At 45.0% G+C, this 18,714-nt stretch overlaps 1 protein-coding gene across 2 annotated transcripts in view; it reads right to left on the bottom strand.

The window, feature by feature from the left end:
• Positions 1-18,714, bottom strand: part of LOC121284286 (zinc-binding protein A33-like) — a 41,786-nt gene that overhangs the window by 8,538 nt on the left and 14,534 nt on the right. For both annotated transcript variants that reach the window (XM_041199640.1, XM_041199639.1), the window contains exon 4: positions 6,790-6,938. In XM_041199640.1, coding sequence (XP_041055574.1) covers positions 6,790-6,938 — 149 coding nt within the window. The remainder of the gene's footprint in view (positions 1-6,789; positions 6,939-18,714) is intronic.

The raw sequence follows: 18,714 nt of genomic DNA, 5'->3' as shown, positions 1-18,714 counted from the left end.
GTGACAGTGAAGGAACGGCGATATATTTCCAAGTCAGGATGGTGAGTGACTTGGAGGGGAACTTCCAGGTGGTGGTGTTCCCATCTATCTGCTGCCCTTGTCTTTTATATGCTTTTATAACATATATGCCTTTTAACATTCCTGTGCAGTACACTTTTTAATCTGTGCTGCTTCTGCATTTCAGAGTCACTCACTAATTCTTCACCTCCCATTCCCTGCTCTGAATTTGCCCTCAGGTTCCCATCTTCCTGCCACCCCCAACAGCTCTAACAAATCTTCCTGCAAGGATATTCATCCCTGTCCTGTTCAGGTGTAGACCATCCAGCTTGTACAGATCCTAACTTCCCCAGTACCAGTCCTTCAAAAATCTGATGCCCTCCCTCCAACATCAGCTTTCCAGCCACGTGTTTAATCACTTAATTCTCCTATTTCTATACTCACTTGCAAGTGGGACTGGGAGTAATCCTAAGATTACTGCTTTAGAGGTCCTGCTTTTCAAACTCCTTCCTAATTCCCTAAAGTCTGCTTTCAGAACTTCATCCCCTTTCCTACCTAAGTCATTGGTAGCAAAGTGGGCCATGACCTCTGGCTGATCACCTTCCCCCAGAAGAATGTCCTGCAGTCACCCTGTGACATCCTTGACCCTGGCACCAGGGAGGCAACATAGAGTCCTGGAGTCATGTCTGGAGTCACGATTGCCAGGTTTACCCCTCCCAGACTGCTTTGCAATTCCTACTACAGTGGGATCGGATGGCCATATCCATGGAGACTTGGACTGTTTGTTGCCTTATACTTACCCTATATTTACAAGGATTTCTTAGAGCTTTTTATAGCAGGTGTAAAGCCTTCTGGACAGTTTCAGTCTAAGTAAATCAGCCAGAGTGTCAAATCACTCCAGCATCCTGAGCAATGTTGACCCCCACCCAGCAATATTCACACACTCTGTCCCTCCTGGAAATGTTGACCACACCACCATGCCTCCGCCCCCGCCAACCACCCCACCCCCCCAACACCCCCCCCCATACCACAGCAATGTTCAACTCACCCCCCTGACAATGATCACTTCCTCGCCACCACCCCTCGTCCCCCCAACCAGCGCAACACCAAACCCCTCCCCCGGACAGTGCTCACCCCCTATTCACTTTCCAGGATCCCTGGCTCCTGATCGGACAATGTCCGAACAGTCAGCATAGTCAGGGAGTGCGGTGTTCAGCATTTCTGTGGAGTGAAGGAGGAGGGCGGACACTGTTGGGGGCAGTGAATGGGGAGGTGAACACTGTCAGTGGGGTGAGGCAGAGGAGTGAACACTATCAGGGGTTGAGGGAGGGGAGTGAACACTCTCGGAGGATGAGGGAGGGGAGTGAACACTATCAGGGGGGTGAGGGAGAGGGGTGAACACTTAGAGGGTGAAGGAAGTGGGTGAACACTGCCAGGGGTTGAGGGAGGGGGGTGGTGGACATTGTCAGGGGTTGGAGGGGGTGCTAACACTGTGGGCAGAATCGTCCAGTCCCGTCAGCAGGGGGCATCATGGCAGGCAGTGGGGGAGAATTCAGCGTGAGGGGCAAAAATCAGTTCCACGCTGGCATGTAATCACAGTGGGATCATTTGTTGGTGTCTGCCATAGCGGAATGCAAATCCCGCTGGGGGCCTGTGTGAACACGACTTGCATCTCACTAATGGGATGCAAAGAAAGACCCGATCAGAATCGTCCCCCAATGACCGATTTACCATTATGCCAGCAGAAAAACATGCCGTCCCAGAACATGTCTGGACAAGTGTGACATGCAGAAGTCGGGACTAACCGTCAGATTGTAGACATCCGAGGAGCAGAAGATGCTGGAGCCCTACAGCTAGCGGACCCTGGAAGAACATGTGCATCAGATGCTGGGTGGATCCTCATGCACATGGGTCTGCCATAAAGGAGCTCTCGGAAGGTGGCAGGCCTCTGTTGATGCTCCAGGCGTACCTCAGAACATCACAGTCCTAGCCATGATCTCGCACCATCTTCCATGGTCTCTGTTGATGCTTTTGGTCTGCTTCAACATGGCCTTGGCCATGGGCTGCTACGGCTCATCAGCGAAGGGGAGTTAGAGGAAGGTCTAGGTGCGAGTGGGAGAGCAAGGTGTATCTGTGGGTGAGGGGGGTGGTGTGGGCGGGGGGGGGGGGTGGGGATCGGTGGGGAATTGAGTGAGTTTGTCAGGGCAGTGAGGTTGGGAGGGGCATCGAAAGTGTTGGGAGGAGGAGGGGGTACATGGGGGGGCAGGGCGTTACAGGGGAGAATGCAGAAAGTGGGGAGGTAGGTGTAAGGGGGGAGGAAGGTGTAAGGGAGAGAGTTCAGAGGGGGAAAGATATCCGGGGGAGGAGGGAAGGAGTTCGGAGAGGGGAAGGTTTCTGGGGGAGGAGGGAGCTGAAAGAGGGAAAAGTGTCCAGATGGAGGAGGGTGTAAATGTGAAGGAGGGAGTGAATGTGGAAGGGAGGACTCTGTGGAGTCAATGGCTGCCTCCTGTGGAGCGAGCTGAGGGTAGGCATGCTAGGAGGGAATGGTGAGTATGAGAGGGGCCAGAGGGAGCTGATAAGGTGGGAGGGTGAAGTTATGTTAATAACGGTTGAAGGGACAGCAAGTGTGGTTGGTGGTGACATGGAGGCAGACATGGTCCCTGGGGGTGGGAAGGAGGAGGTCAGGGAGTTCAGTAAGATGGGGGAGGGGTTCTCAGACAGGTAGCGAACATGCACATTCACCTGGATATCCTGGAATGACAATAGTTTGGGTTGGTGGGGAGGTGGAAGGTGATGCCAGAGGCTCCACAGTGATGGGAGAAAGGACATGGGTGACTGGGGGAGGGGAAAGGACCAGGTAGCTGATCAAAAACTTGATTCTGACCATGGTTTTCAAACCAAAAGTGAGTGGAGCCTCATGTTGGATGGGCAAAGGGGCTGCATGGGAGGGGGCTCAGTAGGTGGGTGGAAATGCAGGTCAGTTCAGATGAACAACTGAAAGAGAACCCCAGCAGGCAGCATTGAAAATACTCAAGACAGTGAGATGAGTGTGATGGATAAAGGGTCTGTGTGCATGGGAGAGTGCTTGCACGAGGCTCCAAAAGGCCCTGCCACACACATACTTCTCCCTCCAGAATCACTCATGGTTCAGTTGTGTGCAGCTGAACTGCCAATGGTGAGGTGTGGGGGGAGATGCGGGGAAGGGTTTGCGAAGCCTGTCAATGAAGCTGAAAGACACCATTACTCAGTGAAAGTGAATATATTCTCAGATTATAAAGTGACAAAATGTGTTCACCTGTACAACTACTTGTGATCAGAAGTTCTTAACTTCCTAGGCCTACCACTTCTTCCAGGTGCTGCCCTGACATCCGCAACAGGAGTGGAGACAGCCTGTGCAATGGTTGGCCCTGTTGCCTCTGATGACTTTGGCGTGCGTCCTCTGGAGAGCCGAGGCCTGAAGGGCCCATCTTGTTCCTCCCTCTGTGGTGGCAGAGGCCGAGGTTGAGGGGGTCACAAGCAAAGGGGACTCGGAGGCAGAGGACAAGATCTGAGAATCCTGAGTGGATGACCCAGGGGTGTCCAGCTGTCGCACTTCCTCCCTTCGGGTGCCCAAGGGCCCTGGCTTGACTCCTTGAGGGGAAAAAGCATTTGGAAGATGTCGATGTACCCCCTTACCCCCTCACATTGCCACTGTCAGAACTCACCCATGGTTACCATGATTGGAGTGCAGGTCTGCACACATCCCCACATTCTGCTGGACCAGGGTCTCCATCCCCTCCAAAAAGACCTCTACTCATGCACATGTGGGCACCACTTCATCAGAGAGCAGGTGGATGCACCTCACCAACTAGCGTGCCACTCTGCTGAGGGCTTCCAACAGGTCTGCGTGATGTTTCTCCACCCTCTGCTGACTCTCCACAATGAGTTAGAAGGCCAAATCCAGAGGCCCATTATCTGACTTGGATCTCACAGATGCCTCTTCCCTGCAGTCCTCCAAGTGCCATGCAACTCGGCTGAACCTGCCTCCTCCTCATGCTGCAGACACGTGTCCGTGCGGTGACCACCAGATTGTGAACCCAAGCCTGCTATAGATCCAGGTCCCATCAAGGTGCATATCTCTGCGCTGCTGGATGGTGTAGGTAAGTGCTGAGATGGGTTTTCCAGGCTGCTCATTTCCAGCTTTTCAACAGAGAAGGTGTCCTCTTGGCCAGAGGTGAGTACCTGGATGCAACTGAGGGACTGGCTGGCTGAGGGCATCGGTCGCTTGGCAGAGCTCCCTGTGAACCAAATTAGAGATAATTAGTGCATGGCAGCAGAGTCAAAAGCAGGAGAGAGAGCACTCACAGTTGTGTTGAGAGGGGGATGATGTGGTGCATGATCCTCATGTGGGGCTTCATCACCAACCTCACTATCGCCGCAGGCACAGTCCATGTCCTCACCAGTCAGCACGAAGACACACTCCTCAAAGTGAGGGAGGGGTCTAATATGGGCCACTCCACTCGCAGTCTGGGACCTCTCCCTGGTGTTGTGAGCCAGCTTGTCCTGCATGAAAACAGATGGAGATAGTGTGAGCAGGACACAAGGCACTGAATGGAATGTTTGTGTGGTGAGTGCAGCCATGGACGGGATGAGCTCCAGACGATATGAGCCTGATGGAGATGTGAGGGTGTGTCTGAGAGTTAGTGGTGTTGTCCTTTGAGGTGTGAGATTCCTGTAGATGTGTGATGGGTTTGCAATTTTGTGAGTTGAGAGTCATAAGGTGGTTAACTTACCCTGGTGGAACGGATGAGATTATTCATTCTCTTCCTGCACTGGATGGCTGAATTCCTCAGTGCTCTGGTGATACTGACCCATCGCTGCCACCACCTCCCAGGCCAGATTGGTGACTCTGGTGGACCTCCTGTAGCCAGAGCAAGGGTAGAGGACATTGTGGTCACCTTCCACTGCATCCAGCAGGCACCCCAGAGAGGCATCACTAAATGTGGGGGGGCCACCTTCTTCCTGGCTTTCGGGGCCACCTGTCCCCTGGAGCAGTCCTGGCCTGTAAACATGAATAGGTTGTACTCTGGTGTGCTTTAAATATGGTGCTCAGAGCGAGTAAGTGCAGGGGTCATGATGTGGTGGGCAAACTCGAGCCCACCTGCTAGCGACCCGGCGTGTTTCCCGTGAATGTTTTATTAATGAGGCAGGACACACGAAAACCTGCTGACGAGTAAAATGTCTTTCTTCACGCCAGCTACCACACTTCATGCAAATCTGGGGCAATTCTGCCCTGTGGGTGGGAGGGAGTTAGCACTGCCAGCATGGTCAGGCTATGTGGTTTCAGAGATTAACAGCTCCATTTAAAACAATGTAAGTCAATAAACTGAAGACAGATAATAAGGGGCATCTCTTCAGTTCATGATGAGAAAAGGGGGCGTGGCTGCCCTGGAATAACGCTCGAGAATTTGCCTTCTGACTGGTTCCATCCCTGGATGCCTGCCGGAGCTGGCAGTGGAAAGTGCAAAGGCTCCAGTATAAAATGATAAGTGGGCAGCTTAAACCACAGGCAGCGTTGGATGCTCCCCCTACAGCGCTGATCAGAAGATCTGGGCCAATTACTTTTAAACAAAATAATGACTTTCTTTTAGGTCCTTTTAGGACCACCAACTTCATCAACCTCAATCCATCTGTTGGACCATAACACTCAACAAGAACAACAAGTTTTATTTATATAGTGTCTTTAAAATAGTAAAACCTCCCAAGGTGCTTCACAAGAGCATTACAAAACATAATACGACACCAAGACATATAAGGAGATATTAGGACAGATGACCAAAAGCTTAGTTAAAGAATTAGGTTGTATTGAGCGTCTTAAAGGAGGAAAGTAAGATAAAGAGGGAGAGCGATGTAGGGAGAATATTCCAAAGCTTAGTTCTTAGACATCTGAAGATGTGGCCACCTATGGTGTTGGGATTAAAAACAGGGATAATCAGGAGGTTTGACTTAGAGGACTGCATGTATCTTGGAGGGCTGTGGGGCTGAAGGAGTAGACAGAGATAAGGAGGGCCATGGCCATGAAGGGATTTTAATAAAGGATGAAAATTTTACAAACAAGATGTGGCTTTACAGGGAGCCAACATAGTTCATGGAGCACAGGGGTATTAGGTGAATGGGGCTTGGTGCAAGTTAGGACATAGGCAGCAGAGTTTTGGATTACCTCAAGTTTACAGAGAGTAGAATGTGTCACAGTCAGAAGCGCGTTAGAATCTCAAGTCTAGTGGTTATAAAGGCATGCATGAGGGCTCCAGCAGCAGATGAGCTGAGATAGGGGTGAAGCTGGGTGACGTTACGGAGGTGAAAATAGCCAATCTTAATGATGACATGATTATGAAGACAGAAGTTCATCTCAGACTCAAATGTGATACCAAGGTTACACCAGAATAGTTTAATCTTAGATGGTTGCTAGGGCGAGGAATGGAGCCAGTAGCCACTGAACAGCGTTTGGAACAGGAATGAAAACAGTGGCTTCAGTCTTCCCTATAATTAATTGGAGGATTTTTTTTGTTCTTCCAGTACTGATTTCAGATAAGTAGCCTGAGAGTCAAGAGAGGTAGTGGTAAGGTAGAGCTGTGTATGGTCAACATGCATGTAAAAACTAACACAGCATAAGAAACTCATAAATAGAATGTATAAACATATTATTACTTTCAGTGGTAAAATTAACATTTAATTTCTTACTTAAATTATGTTACTGTAATCTTTTAAAATTGTCAAAATTGCCCTATTGGAAAACAAAATGCTCAGACTCACATGCCAACAGAGCTTTCCTGACCGAGGTATCAGTCTTGGACAAACTGTTGAAGAGCTTACTGATTGACTTAATCAAAGAAGAAAGCTTGGCATCGTCAACCACTGTATCATGGATAACCAGATTCTGCTTGTTTAGCAAGGAGTTAATGCTAAAACATAAAATAAGTCAATATACTGGTTGTGTCATCAGAATATTACAACGTTGACCACAGAAACAAAAACATTTAAACCAAAAAACAGAAACATTTAAAAATATCTTAGGCTATTTAATGAGTTAGAGGTCTTCTGAGGGCCTATTGTGTATAGCACAGTATAATACAGTGGAGACAAATCCCTAACGCTGAAGGCACCAATTGTATGCTGAGCTTGTTAACCAGTCAAAACTGAGGCTAAGCCTCAATACCTGAACAGTACTGCAGTTGCTCATTAGCCATATGAAACAGATGCTGGATAGTAGGCTGCAGTTAGTTATGTCAGGGCCTTTTCTTAAAGAGGCGCCTGCTTGGTACCTGTATGTAGTAGCAATAATTTGTATATTTCATTTTTTTTTTGTTGTTTTCTCTGCTGAAGCCATTCCCCCTTAAAGTTACATTTCTGTAATTCATCTGAGATGTTTGGAAGAAAACTGCATTGGTACAGAGTCTAAATAGCACCTATGGGTATTCCCCAGGCATCTCTCTCTCTCTCTCTCTATCTAGAGGAGGAAAAGTGGTATCAATGAGTACACAAGGCAGCTATCTTCACACCTTTGAGATCAAGAACAAGCCACTGGCACCAGGTATACAGGACTAGGCAATCATATTTCCCCATTTCTGAGGAGTTCTGTATATGGAAACAGAGAATCTGGAATAGAGCTGTCCAACCTCTTGTAGCCAAACTTTGAAACCTCTAAGGGCAAGGTCAGTGGTTGACTGCTACCATGGCATTTTTAAGTTACTGGACTGTTCCAAGCAATAATGGGATTTATCTGACTAATCTTTGAAATACGTACATCTTCTTCATGCACCTAACAGCGCGAGACCAGGGGTTTCATTATTTTCCCCATGGATTGGTTGCTTTGAAATGGAGGATAACCATTGGAGCCATTTCACAAAATCAGGAGCCAGGCCTAAAGATGGCTACAATGAGACACATACAGATGCCAGGCTTTTGGCGAACAGACCATTGGGATGCTGAATCCAATGTACAGATGCCTCAGCCTATAAGGAGCTTTCCTGCAAAGCCTGAACAAGATATCACAAATTATTACAGCCTACTGTGTATTCCACATTATGGCCAAGATTTTTGCCACAACAGTGAGGCTCTCCATTGTGATGAAAACCCCAGAACTGGCCAAATTTTCTAAGTCCCACCCCCAAACCTGGTATTTTGCATCTTCATGAGGGCTGGACTGGAATTGGGCCAGGGTTCATGCATGCTCAATTCACAGGTACAGATGGCCATTTAAATCCACAGCTGACTCCACTGACTTCCGATTTTTGAACCCTAGCTGCATGGATTCTGGAGTGTGCATAGCAGACCAGGAAAGAGGAGGTCTGATGGTAGATTCTTTGGATCACCAGGGTACCCCCTTGGAGAGGTAAGGACCCCTTTGGATAGGGTCCCAGGATACCTTTGGCAGAAGTAAGGTACCCTTTGGAATTGTTAGAATTTAACATGAATATGCACTTTTTACACAGAAACTGTCCAGCTGTCAAGGAAGTGTCCAGCTGTCAAGGACTGACAAGGAACTGTCCGGCTGTCCAGGAAGTGTCAAAGCTGCCAAGGAACTGACAAGGAAATGTCCAGTTTCAAGGAAGTGTCCTGCTGTCAAGGAACTGTCCAGTTGTCCAGGAAATATCAAAGCTGTCCAGGAGTGACCAAGGATACTAGGTAAGTTGACATGGAGGGGGTAAAGGCAAAGTATGGTGTGTGGAGTCATAGATTGACACAAGTTGGCAGTAAGTTGGCATGGTAGTATGAACAGCCATGGGGAGGTATGTAGAGGGTCATGGGTTGCCATAGGTTAGCATGGATGGGGCATAGGGAGTGTGAGGGGTGGAGGCCTGGAGGGGTGTTTTTTGTTTCATTTATTTAAACACAATGCCAGAGCACAGAGGCAGGCCTTCTGCCCAGACTGCTTCTGTAATTAGCAGCCTTCGCATTGGTTCTGGGGTCACCAACCCTGACTCCTATTTCAGCCCATCTGTACTGCCCCAGCGAACGAAAATTCAAGCTGCGTGCACACATTTTTAAAGGTTGGGTCCACAGAGCCAAGAAATCTCCTGACTCGGCGCACCCAACCTGGGGATTAAAATCTGGCCCAATGTCTCTGTGAAGGGTAATTGACATGGATCATAGGGAAAAGGAATCTGCCTGAAACTGTGGCAGGAGAAGTCTCTCAAGTGGGAGCTAGAAGAGATTCTAAGACCTGTATTCATACTAATCACTTCTCTGAGTCTTTTCTATTGTATCTATGACCTTTTAAGATAGGATGACTCAAACTGCATGTCATGATCGAGAAATAACCTTACCATTGATCTGTATAATGTCAGTTAAGTTCTAGGCTCTGATCAAAGCTTACCTGCACTGGTAACTCTGTTTATGTCAGTAAAACTTATCCTGACTGACAATTTAATTCCTTTGCGGTAATCCCCAGCACCTGATTTGCTCAACTACAACTTCAGTTTTGTTGTGAAAGTTTCTGCTCCAGGTCGTGTTAAGGTTGTAATGTAAATCCAGTCATGGTTGATCTCACTCGACTGTGAAGTGATGTGAGACTTTCCACAGGGGGTGGTTTCTAACCACTTCAGTTTGATACCACATGGAGCTTGGTGTCAAACAAGGTTTAAAAACTACCCAAGGGAATCCTACTATTAATAATGGATTAGACAGTACAGATGCTCCTACCAGAACTGCCTAAACATTAAAAAATTTAACTGCTGGGATAGAGCTTAGCACATGTGTTTAACCATGCATATATAGAGCTCTCTCCTAGGCAGAAGAATTGGAGTTACAGTCAGACAGGAGCCAAACAACATCTGAAGCCAGTAGCTGTAGTTGCGCAAGTATCTAGTTCATGTGTTTTAGAATGTGCCTTTTAATTTTAGAGTCTAATTTGTAGTTTTAAGATTTAATGTTTTAACTGTAGAAAATGGGATAAATGCAACATAAGTGAACTGAAAGGTTATGACATTTCAAAGGTCAGAATAAAGGTAGAGTTATAAAATAGTGGGCAGCGTATTACGGGAGCGGGGAGAACAGATGGATCACCCACCAGAAAGTAAAGTCAGCGTGGAGCTGACCTGCTTCAAGTCAGCCTGCCCCACAGCCATACAGTCCTGTGGAGGGACTGAATTTGGGCAGTGTGGGATTTCTGCCTCTCACCTAGCATATATGGATATAAGCTATAGTGTTAACTTAATTGTATTTGCTTTAATTTGTTCTATATACAGGTAAGTTTGTGTTTTGTTTAAAAAAAAGTGAAATCTTGTGACATAGTAATGTTGGTTAAAAAAAGGTGTTCAGATTTCTCGTTAAATACTATTGGTCCCTAACAGGATCGTAACACAGCATAAATGCCTCAGTACTCACAAGTGCTCCCCACTGACCAGTTGCTTTCAGTACATGGTCAATCATCACTCCCAAAACCTTTTCCACCATCTACACTTGGGGATCTTGCTACCTTCCCTTTCCCTATACATTCACCAGTCTACCATAAAATAGAATCTTTCGGTAGCATTTCTGTTTCAAGTTGTCTTGGGTGGCCAACCAAGTCCTAGAAAGCATTGCTCGTTTAAGCTGAGATACTGTATGATTTTCACTGGTAATAGATTTTACCTGTTCTGCAATTCTACTGGTTTATCTCAAAATAGGGCCCTATTGCCTTCATGTTGGCCTATTTTAGGAGTATTTAGTGGCACGTGTTTCCTTGAAGACTCAACAGATTTTGTGTTTGTTGACCTAAACAGAGTCAGTGGGTCATCAGTGGGTAATTGTATCCACAATTAGTTTATTGATTTGGCACAACTATACAATTTTATCTTTATTTCTGTGCATTTGTTTTATTTTAATAGTTAGTTTGGGTGAATCACCGCTCCTTGAAGCCACAGTGATGTCTCCATTAAGGGGATTTACCAGTTGCATCCTGATTTGATTTGTCTAGTCCCAGCAGCCATTCAAAAAGGATCCTTTCATTTCCTCATGTGATATTGGGCACCATCTGATTCCCTCTATTGATTTTTCCTGATTTTACTGTTTTGACTGATTTTTTTTTTGCTAGTTTTGTTTTCACCTGAACTAACCTGGAAAGGCTGGTTTTGGCAAGAGTCCATATTTCATCTCTCCCAAACCATTCTCATCCAGCTTGTCACAGCACATTCAGTATTTCATACGGAGAGGGTGTGGTTTATGATGTTGATTGAGTGGTTCCTAAGTTGATCATGACCCAAAGTGTGTGTTAATGTTGCAATCCTGTCACAATGAAGTGCATGCTTTAGTTGTAAGTGAGAGCATTATTCTTAAGTGTGTGTATAATATATACATATATATATATATATATATATATATGGAACCAGTTCCCAACTGTGTGGGGGAAGGAAAAGGTGTTTGTATTTTTGTTCTCTTGGTTTTGTGAATAAATCTGTTATGTTAAGGAAAGACTGGTTCTGGATTTCTCTTTTACTCGTGAATTAAAACAGAATGCATTGTACTGATGGCATAACATTGGTCTTTTTGTGATTTATTTTGTTCAGCAGTTAAATTTGGATTTGAAGATTCCAAAATTCAAATTTTGAATTCAAATGCAAGATGGGCCATAGTGCAACTGGGTACAGAAGGGGATAACAGCCATTATATTGAATTGGTATTCTTAGGGAATAGCTTAAGTATTGAACAACTATTTATTGGTGGCAATCACAGCTTTTCTTCTTAAATTACAATATTAAAATTGTCTACAGCTTAAGTGAACTCTTCAACTAATTTCTCATTTTGAATGTATCAGTATATATGGATTATAGAGAAAAAGTACAGAACTTCAGTTGGATCTGTGGATGTTTTCTGGGAGGTAGTCATAGAGTGCACTGTATTGTGTGGTGCAACTGTTAATTAAAATTAAGATTAGTAGCAATGATACATGATAATTATTATGGAGTCTGCATGTGTGGTACAAACTATTCTATTTAAAATTATCTTTATCAGTTCTGTATGTGGCTCAAAATACCTCTTGGGCTATGTTTTCATTTGTAAAAATTTTTAGGCAGAGTACAAAATGGGAAATCAAAGAGGAAAGAATCATGAGTTGAGAACAGATCCAACCCACTTTTCCTTCTGCTTAGATCAAGGGAAGCAGGTGCTATTACAGCCATGCAACTCTCCCTTACTCCCAATTTTTTTTTACCTTGCTCTCAATCAGATAATCATTCAAACCTGGGTGGTATAGATAAAAATTTACCCCAATAGATTTCAATGAGATGAGTGTGTTACTTTGTAATTTTGGCTAACACTGAGGGGGAAAATTTAACTGACACTTGGAGGATTTTTTGTTATTTTTCAAATTATATCATAGAGTCTTTAACTTCCACATGCACAGATAAGAATATTGGCAACTCCAAAGCTGCAATACGCTGTCAGTGCTACATTGCAATGTCACATTAGATAATGAGCTAAAATCATAGCCTGAACCCTGAACCCACAATCCTCTGACCTAGAGGTGAGAGCTCTACCAAGCAACTCTGCCAAGTTGCTACAAAATATGGAATAGTCCTAAGTAAATAGTGAAAAATAACACAGATGAACACTTTTTCAACATGTAAAATCATAAACAATCATGAATATTATACATATATTTTGATAAAGACCTATTGTATAAAATAGAATATGCAGTTTGACCTACTTTGCAATTCAGTTTGGAAAATATACTTTGCATTTTCAAAATGGATGTCATTTATAGCCAAATGAATGTCCATTTTTTAAAAATCAACTGCAGCTCTAAATAGGAAGAGTGACACCTTTTATAGCTCGGATACAGAGAACATTCAGTGGAAAAATATTAGGGTCCTTGTAACTATACAAATAAATTGATTCTTTTTTTAATCAGCTCTTGATTTCATTCACTAATTATTAACTTAACTTTGCACTGCTGATACCCTCCTTATCTGCATCTTGGGAAATAACCTACATACAGCCAAAGTTTTCCTTCTATGAGATATAGAAAAATCAGGGCTGCATGCACGCTGTCTCCTGAAGACAGTTCTGATGATTTAGGGTAAATGCCAGGAAAGCAGAAGCAGAAAATTTGTGCCCTACCCTCAACTCTGTGTCATGTCGAAACTCACCTCACATGATGTACCAGTTTGAGTCCTTCCTCAGTTGTAGAACCCTGGGATCCAAACCACACAGGATCTACTTTTCAAAGAAAAATGCCATTTGAAAGCCAATGCTTTTTGTTATCACTGGATGTGCCAAGCACCTTGCAAAATCTGAAAACCAGTGTGGACCAGCCGATGTACTCTTGGATGATTGCACGCCATAACTACTGGCCACCATGTGTGTGCACGACAAGTCCAGGGCTTTCTGCACCAGAGCTCCAGTGAGTGTAGTCACAGTCGCCCCAAATCTAAATCAAGGGAATGAAGGGACCAAATGTATAGTTGCTAAATTTACTGATGACAGAAAGATAAGTAGGAAAGTGAGATGTGAAGAGGACATAAGGAGTCTGCAAAGGGACATAGGTTAAGTGAGTGGTCAAAAATTTGGAATTGGAGTATAATGTGGGAAAATGTGAACTTATCCACTTTGGCAGGAAGAACAGAAAAGCAGCAAATTATTTAATTTGCAGGACTCTGAGGTACAGAGGGATCTGGGTGTCCTGGTACATGATCAGGAAAAGTTAGTATGAAGGTACAGCAAGTGATTAGGAAGGCAAATTGAATGTTGTTGTTTATTGCAAGGGGAATTAAATATAAAAGTAGGGATTTTTGCTGCAGTTGTACAGGGCATTGGTGAGACCAAATCTGTACAGTTTTGGTTTCCTTTTTTAAGAAAGGATATAAATACATTAGAAGCAGTTCACAGAAGGTTCATTCGACTGATTCCTGGGATGGGAGGGTTATCTTAAGAGGAAATGGTTGGACAGGCTGGGCCTGTATCCATTGGAGTTTGGAAGATTGAGAGGTGATCTTTTTGAAGTATGTAAGTTCCTGGAGAGAGTAAAAATAGAGGACACGGTTTAAAATAAAGGGTCTCCTATTTAAAACTGAGAAGAATTTTTTTCTCTGAGATTCATGAATTTTTGGAACGCACTTCCGTAGAGAGCAGTGGAGGCAGGATCAATGAATATTTTTAAGAAAGAAATAGATAAACTCTTGACTAACGAGGAAGTCAGAAGCTGTCATGGGTAGGAGGAATGTGGAGTTGAGGCCACAATCGTATCAGCCATGATCTTATTAAATGGTGGAGTAGGCTCGAAGGGCCGAGTGGCCTACTTCTGTTCCTAATTGGTATGTTTGGTGGAGGCTTCAGGTGGCAGTGGGGAGGTGTTCGGGTTGTGGGGAGGAAACCAATTGCAGGGAGGGAAACAGGGTTGCTTGAGGAGCCTAGAAAAACACTCATACTCCTCCTGGCCCACAAAAAGCGTTGTGAAGGCACTTATCTAATGGACCTGGCCTTTCACATAACCCTTCAGCTGCCAGATTTCCTGACCCCTGAGAAACCCAGCCCACAACAGTTAAATCTGAAAGTCTGTAAAAATTTGAGGCACAAAGCCTCATTAAAATATTTAAATAACTGACGTGCCCGTCCTGAGTGCCTTAGTCACCCATCCCTCCACTCTTATCCATTCAAACCTGAAGTATGCATGAGGTCGGCTTTTAGATTTCTCAAATTTTAACACTTCCTCCCCTTCCCTCCTTGGCCCCACTCATCATGGAGGGTTAAAAATGCCCCAGCATCTCCCTCAGTATCTTTAAGGTTGACTGCTGCATGCTTTAGTTCCGATCTATAACAGGGTGTCAATATGCTGAGGGAAATGGATGGAGAGGATCATTGTGCTTTCATTGTTGCTCATGGATTAGCTTGCACACAGATCAGTTGGCATGTAAAGCAATGTAACGAGGAGCAAAGGCATGATTGGGATGGATGTGAATGAGGCTGCTGCATCTCTGAGCAATGTTGCATCCAACCCTGAATTGCTCTGTCAGCTACAATGACGGTGACAGCCTTCCACAGGACGATGGTTCACACCATGGTGGTCAAGTCTGTGTTAAGTATTGCCTGGTATGGCTCAGGAGCCCTGCTTTGGCATGGCAATCTCTGCCGCATTTGCTGTAAGGAAGATAGTGGGAAGAGAAGGTGCATGATTCACTGGCCTCTGTTTTCTCTGGGCCCTCTTCTCAGCTAGCTGAGATTTTAGTTTCTGCTCACCCTTCCAAACATCCTCCAGAGGTCACGGTCATCAATGACTGTGTCTCCCTGTTGTTACTGCCAATGTCCACCACCTTCATTTCTCACTTGCAGGCGCCCTCGTAATGGAGGTATGTATGTCCAGGAGGTCATTACCCAGTGAACAAATTCACCATACAGAAGGTCTTTGTGCATACGATAATCTCCCATCTGATGAACATGGCCCAGCCAGTGCAGACGTAGTTGGCTTAGCAATGAGTGTATGCTGATGGTATTAGCACACCCCAAGACCTCTGAGTTGGTGACCTTTGCTGCCAAGAGATGCCAAAGATACATCTTAGACAATGAAGGTGGAAACTGTTCAGCCTTTTCTCCTGCTTAGTATATGTTGTCCAGGTCTCATCAGTGTACAGGAATGTACTGAGGATGCAAGTTTGTAGACTCGCAGTGTGGTGTTCTCAGTCAGGTTGCTGTTGTTTCACACTCTCTTACTCAGCTTGGAAATACACATCACAAAAGCTGTTGGGGTTGTGTTGTTTACAGAATCAAGTGACAGATTGCTGATGATTGTGGAGTCTAGATATGTGAAGCGATCAATAATCTCCAGAATCACATTGTCAATGCTGATGAATGGTTTGGCAACATCCTAGACCATGACATTTGTCTTCCTGATGCTGATTGTCAAACCAAATTCTTTACAGGCATGAGAGACAGTAAGAGTAAAAAGTCAGGTTATACTAGAAAACAAGCAGGACTAGGCTACCACTAAGCAGTGAGCATGATGGAGTCAGTTCTTTGGCCATCTCAGGGATACAGAGAACAATTTTGTCACTGGCAGCCAAGCACCAAGTTAGATTCTAAACCGCACAAAACATAAATTTTCATCAAAGGAAATAATAAAGGCAAGAATCACTTTTCACATGTACACATTATTTCAAAAATGTTAAATTTATTTGCACTTTATTCCACTGGATGGAGAAAGCTGCTTGAGCAAAATGATCAAGAAGAACAGCAGCTTGTATTTACCTTCGTGAAGACGTCCCAAGGCACTTCACTATCGGACATAACTTGACACTGAGGTACATAGGAGAGAGTTATCCCCCTATCAGTGAGGTTGTGCAGAGGTGGGCACGGACGAGCACGGGCCCAATCGGCACCCCAGATCGGGTCCGTGCTGCCGTTTTGCATGCGTGCATGCAAGCGAAAGAGTGCAAAAATCTCCTTGAGGCACCTCTGTTTTAAGTTTTAAAAATTTTAATAAAGAAAAAAAAACTAAGACATATCCCCTCATGTGACAGGGCCACATGAGTTGGGAATGTCAATGAACTTTAATGAAAAAATGTATTTAATTTATAAACCCTTCATGAAACCTCATCCTGCCCGTGCATGAAGTTCCATGAAAAATGCGAAGCCGCCTGGGCTCTTCGCCTGCCCGCCAACCTTATGGTTGGACGGGCAGCTTTCTCAATAGCCTTAATTAGCTAATTAATAGCCTTAACAGGCCTTTGACAGTTCAGCGGGCGTGCTGCCAAGACAGCTGTGCGCCTGCCGAACTGAAAATCTAAGGGCAGGATTTTCCCGTCAGTGAGCGGGGGATGGGGCCCGCTCGCCAACATATAAACTGACGCGCAGTGATGTCGGGCAGAACTCCAGAGGTCACCACACCCCATTAAAATTTTCTGGTTGGCAGGGGTACAGCAAAATCAGCTGTGTGCCCGCCGACCTGTCAATGGCCAATTGAGGCCATTGACAGAGTAATTAAACTAATTAGTGGACCTGCCCGTCCAACCTTAAGGTTGGCGGGCAGGCCAGGAGCCCTGGTGGGAATTAGAAAAAGCATGAAACCTCATCCATGGGAGGGATGAGGTTTCATGTAGGTTTTTAAAAATTTTAATAAAGTTTTTGTAAAAATTATGGACATGTCCCAACTCATGTGACAGTGTCACATGAGGAGACATGTTAGGGAAATGTTATTATTCTACTTTCAGCTTTTTTACATTTAGAACCGATCTCCCTGAGGCAGCACTTAGCCTCAGGGAGATGAGTGCGCTCTTTCGTGCGCATGTGCAAAAGAGCGCACTTTCGATTTTGGGATTGCCCCCCGCCCACACAGGAAGCGCATAGCACTTCTGTGTGGACGTCACGCGTGGGCGGGTCTTAATTAGCCCACCCACATAAATTGGAAGCTCACCTATGTGCACCCACCCTTCAACTTCGTCCCCGACGGGGGGAAACCCTGCCCTAAATGATGTGTAGTGACGTCAGGACACACGCCCGATGTCACTGCACGTCATTTTATGCCTCAGCAAGTGGGCCCTGCCCCCGCTCGCCAAGCCGAAAATTCTCACCATAAAGTTATTAGGACAGGTAACCAAAAGCTTAGTCAAAGAAATAGGTTTTAAGGAGTGTCTTAAAGAAGGAAAAAGAGGTAGAAAGGTTTCAGGAATTCCAAAGTTTTAGGCCAAGGCAGTTGAAGGCCCAGCCGCCACTGGTGGAATAATTGATGTGTGAGAGGCCAGTACTGGAGAAACTAAGAGATCTTCGAGAACTGTAGAATTGGAGGAAGTCACAGATCTTAAAAAAGGCTTCAGAATTAATTCAAAACACCTTTTGAAAAATAATTCTTGATGTGATTAAAAAAATGCTAAAGAAAAATATTTTCACTGTAATTCCTGATGCTGACTTGAAGCCAAATGTATGCATGCAAACACGCCTTGCACTGCATCCACCTATATGTGCGCAGGATTCCCCATTTATTGGGTATATGATATTACATGGGCCCTATCGCCATCTCCCAATGGCCAGGCTGCCACTGCTGGAGTTGCAGCTGGCTCAGGAGCTGGGCCACCAGTTTCATGGGGAGATCATGAGCACAGTCTTGAAGCAGGAACTGGGAGCCTCTGGGAGGGGATCTGGGGGTTACATTATTAATACAGGTACTGCAATAATGCTTGGGTGGGAAGTGAGCCCTTTGCGGTTGCGGTGTCGCCAAATGTGGCCCAATATTTTTCTGGTCTCTTATAAGGTTGTGAGGTTGTAAATATTGATTATACAGTTGGATCAACAATTTGTAATTTGTTTGATTGAGACTTCAGATTGAGAAAAAACTTCTACAGAACTTTATCTTTTTGGAGATAGATCTGTGGTTGGTTACCTTGACATGCTGGAGAGCAAGGAGGAGGCTAAGGTGTTTTTTTAAATGCAGGGAGTTTTTGGACATGGAATGTATTCCCTCTGGTAGATTTCTCTGACCTTGGGAGAGAGAGGGTGAGTGATGGTGTATGCTGTGACATACTGTTCGGGCCAAGTGCCATGGAATCTGTTTCTTCATCTATACATAGAGCGTTTTTCACAAACTCAGGAGGTCCCAAACTGCTTTATAGCCAATTAAGAACTTTTGCAGTGTAGTCACTGTTGTAATGTATGAAATGTTGAATAAATAGAACATAAGCAATGGGGCCAACACCAACAAACAAGAGAAGGGAGATTAGAAACACAACTAGGAATGCATCAATGATTGAGTGTTTTTCGGTCTATTGTGGAGTT

This window comes from Carcharodon carcharias, chromosome 11 (genome assembly GCF_017639515.1).
Source record: "Carcharodon carcharias isolate sCarCar2 chromosome 11, sCarCar2.pri, whole genome shotgun sequence".
NCBI classification, from domain to species: domain Eukaryota; kingdom Metazoa; phylum Chordata; class Chondrichthyes; order Lamniformes; family Lamnidae; genus Carcharodon; species Carcharodon carcharias.
The sequence above is the reverse complement of the archived record's forward strand: the minus strand, read 5'-3'. Positions and strand labels throughout refer to the sequence as shown.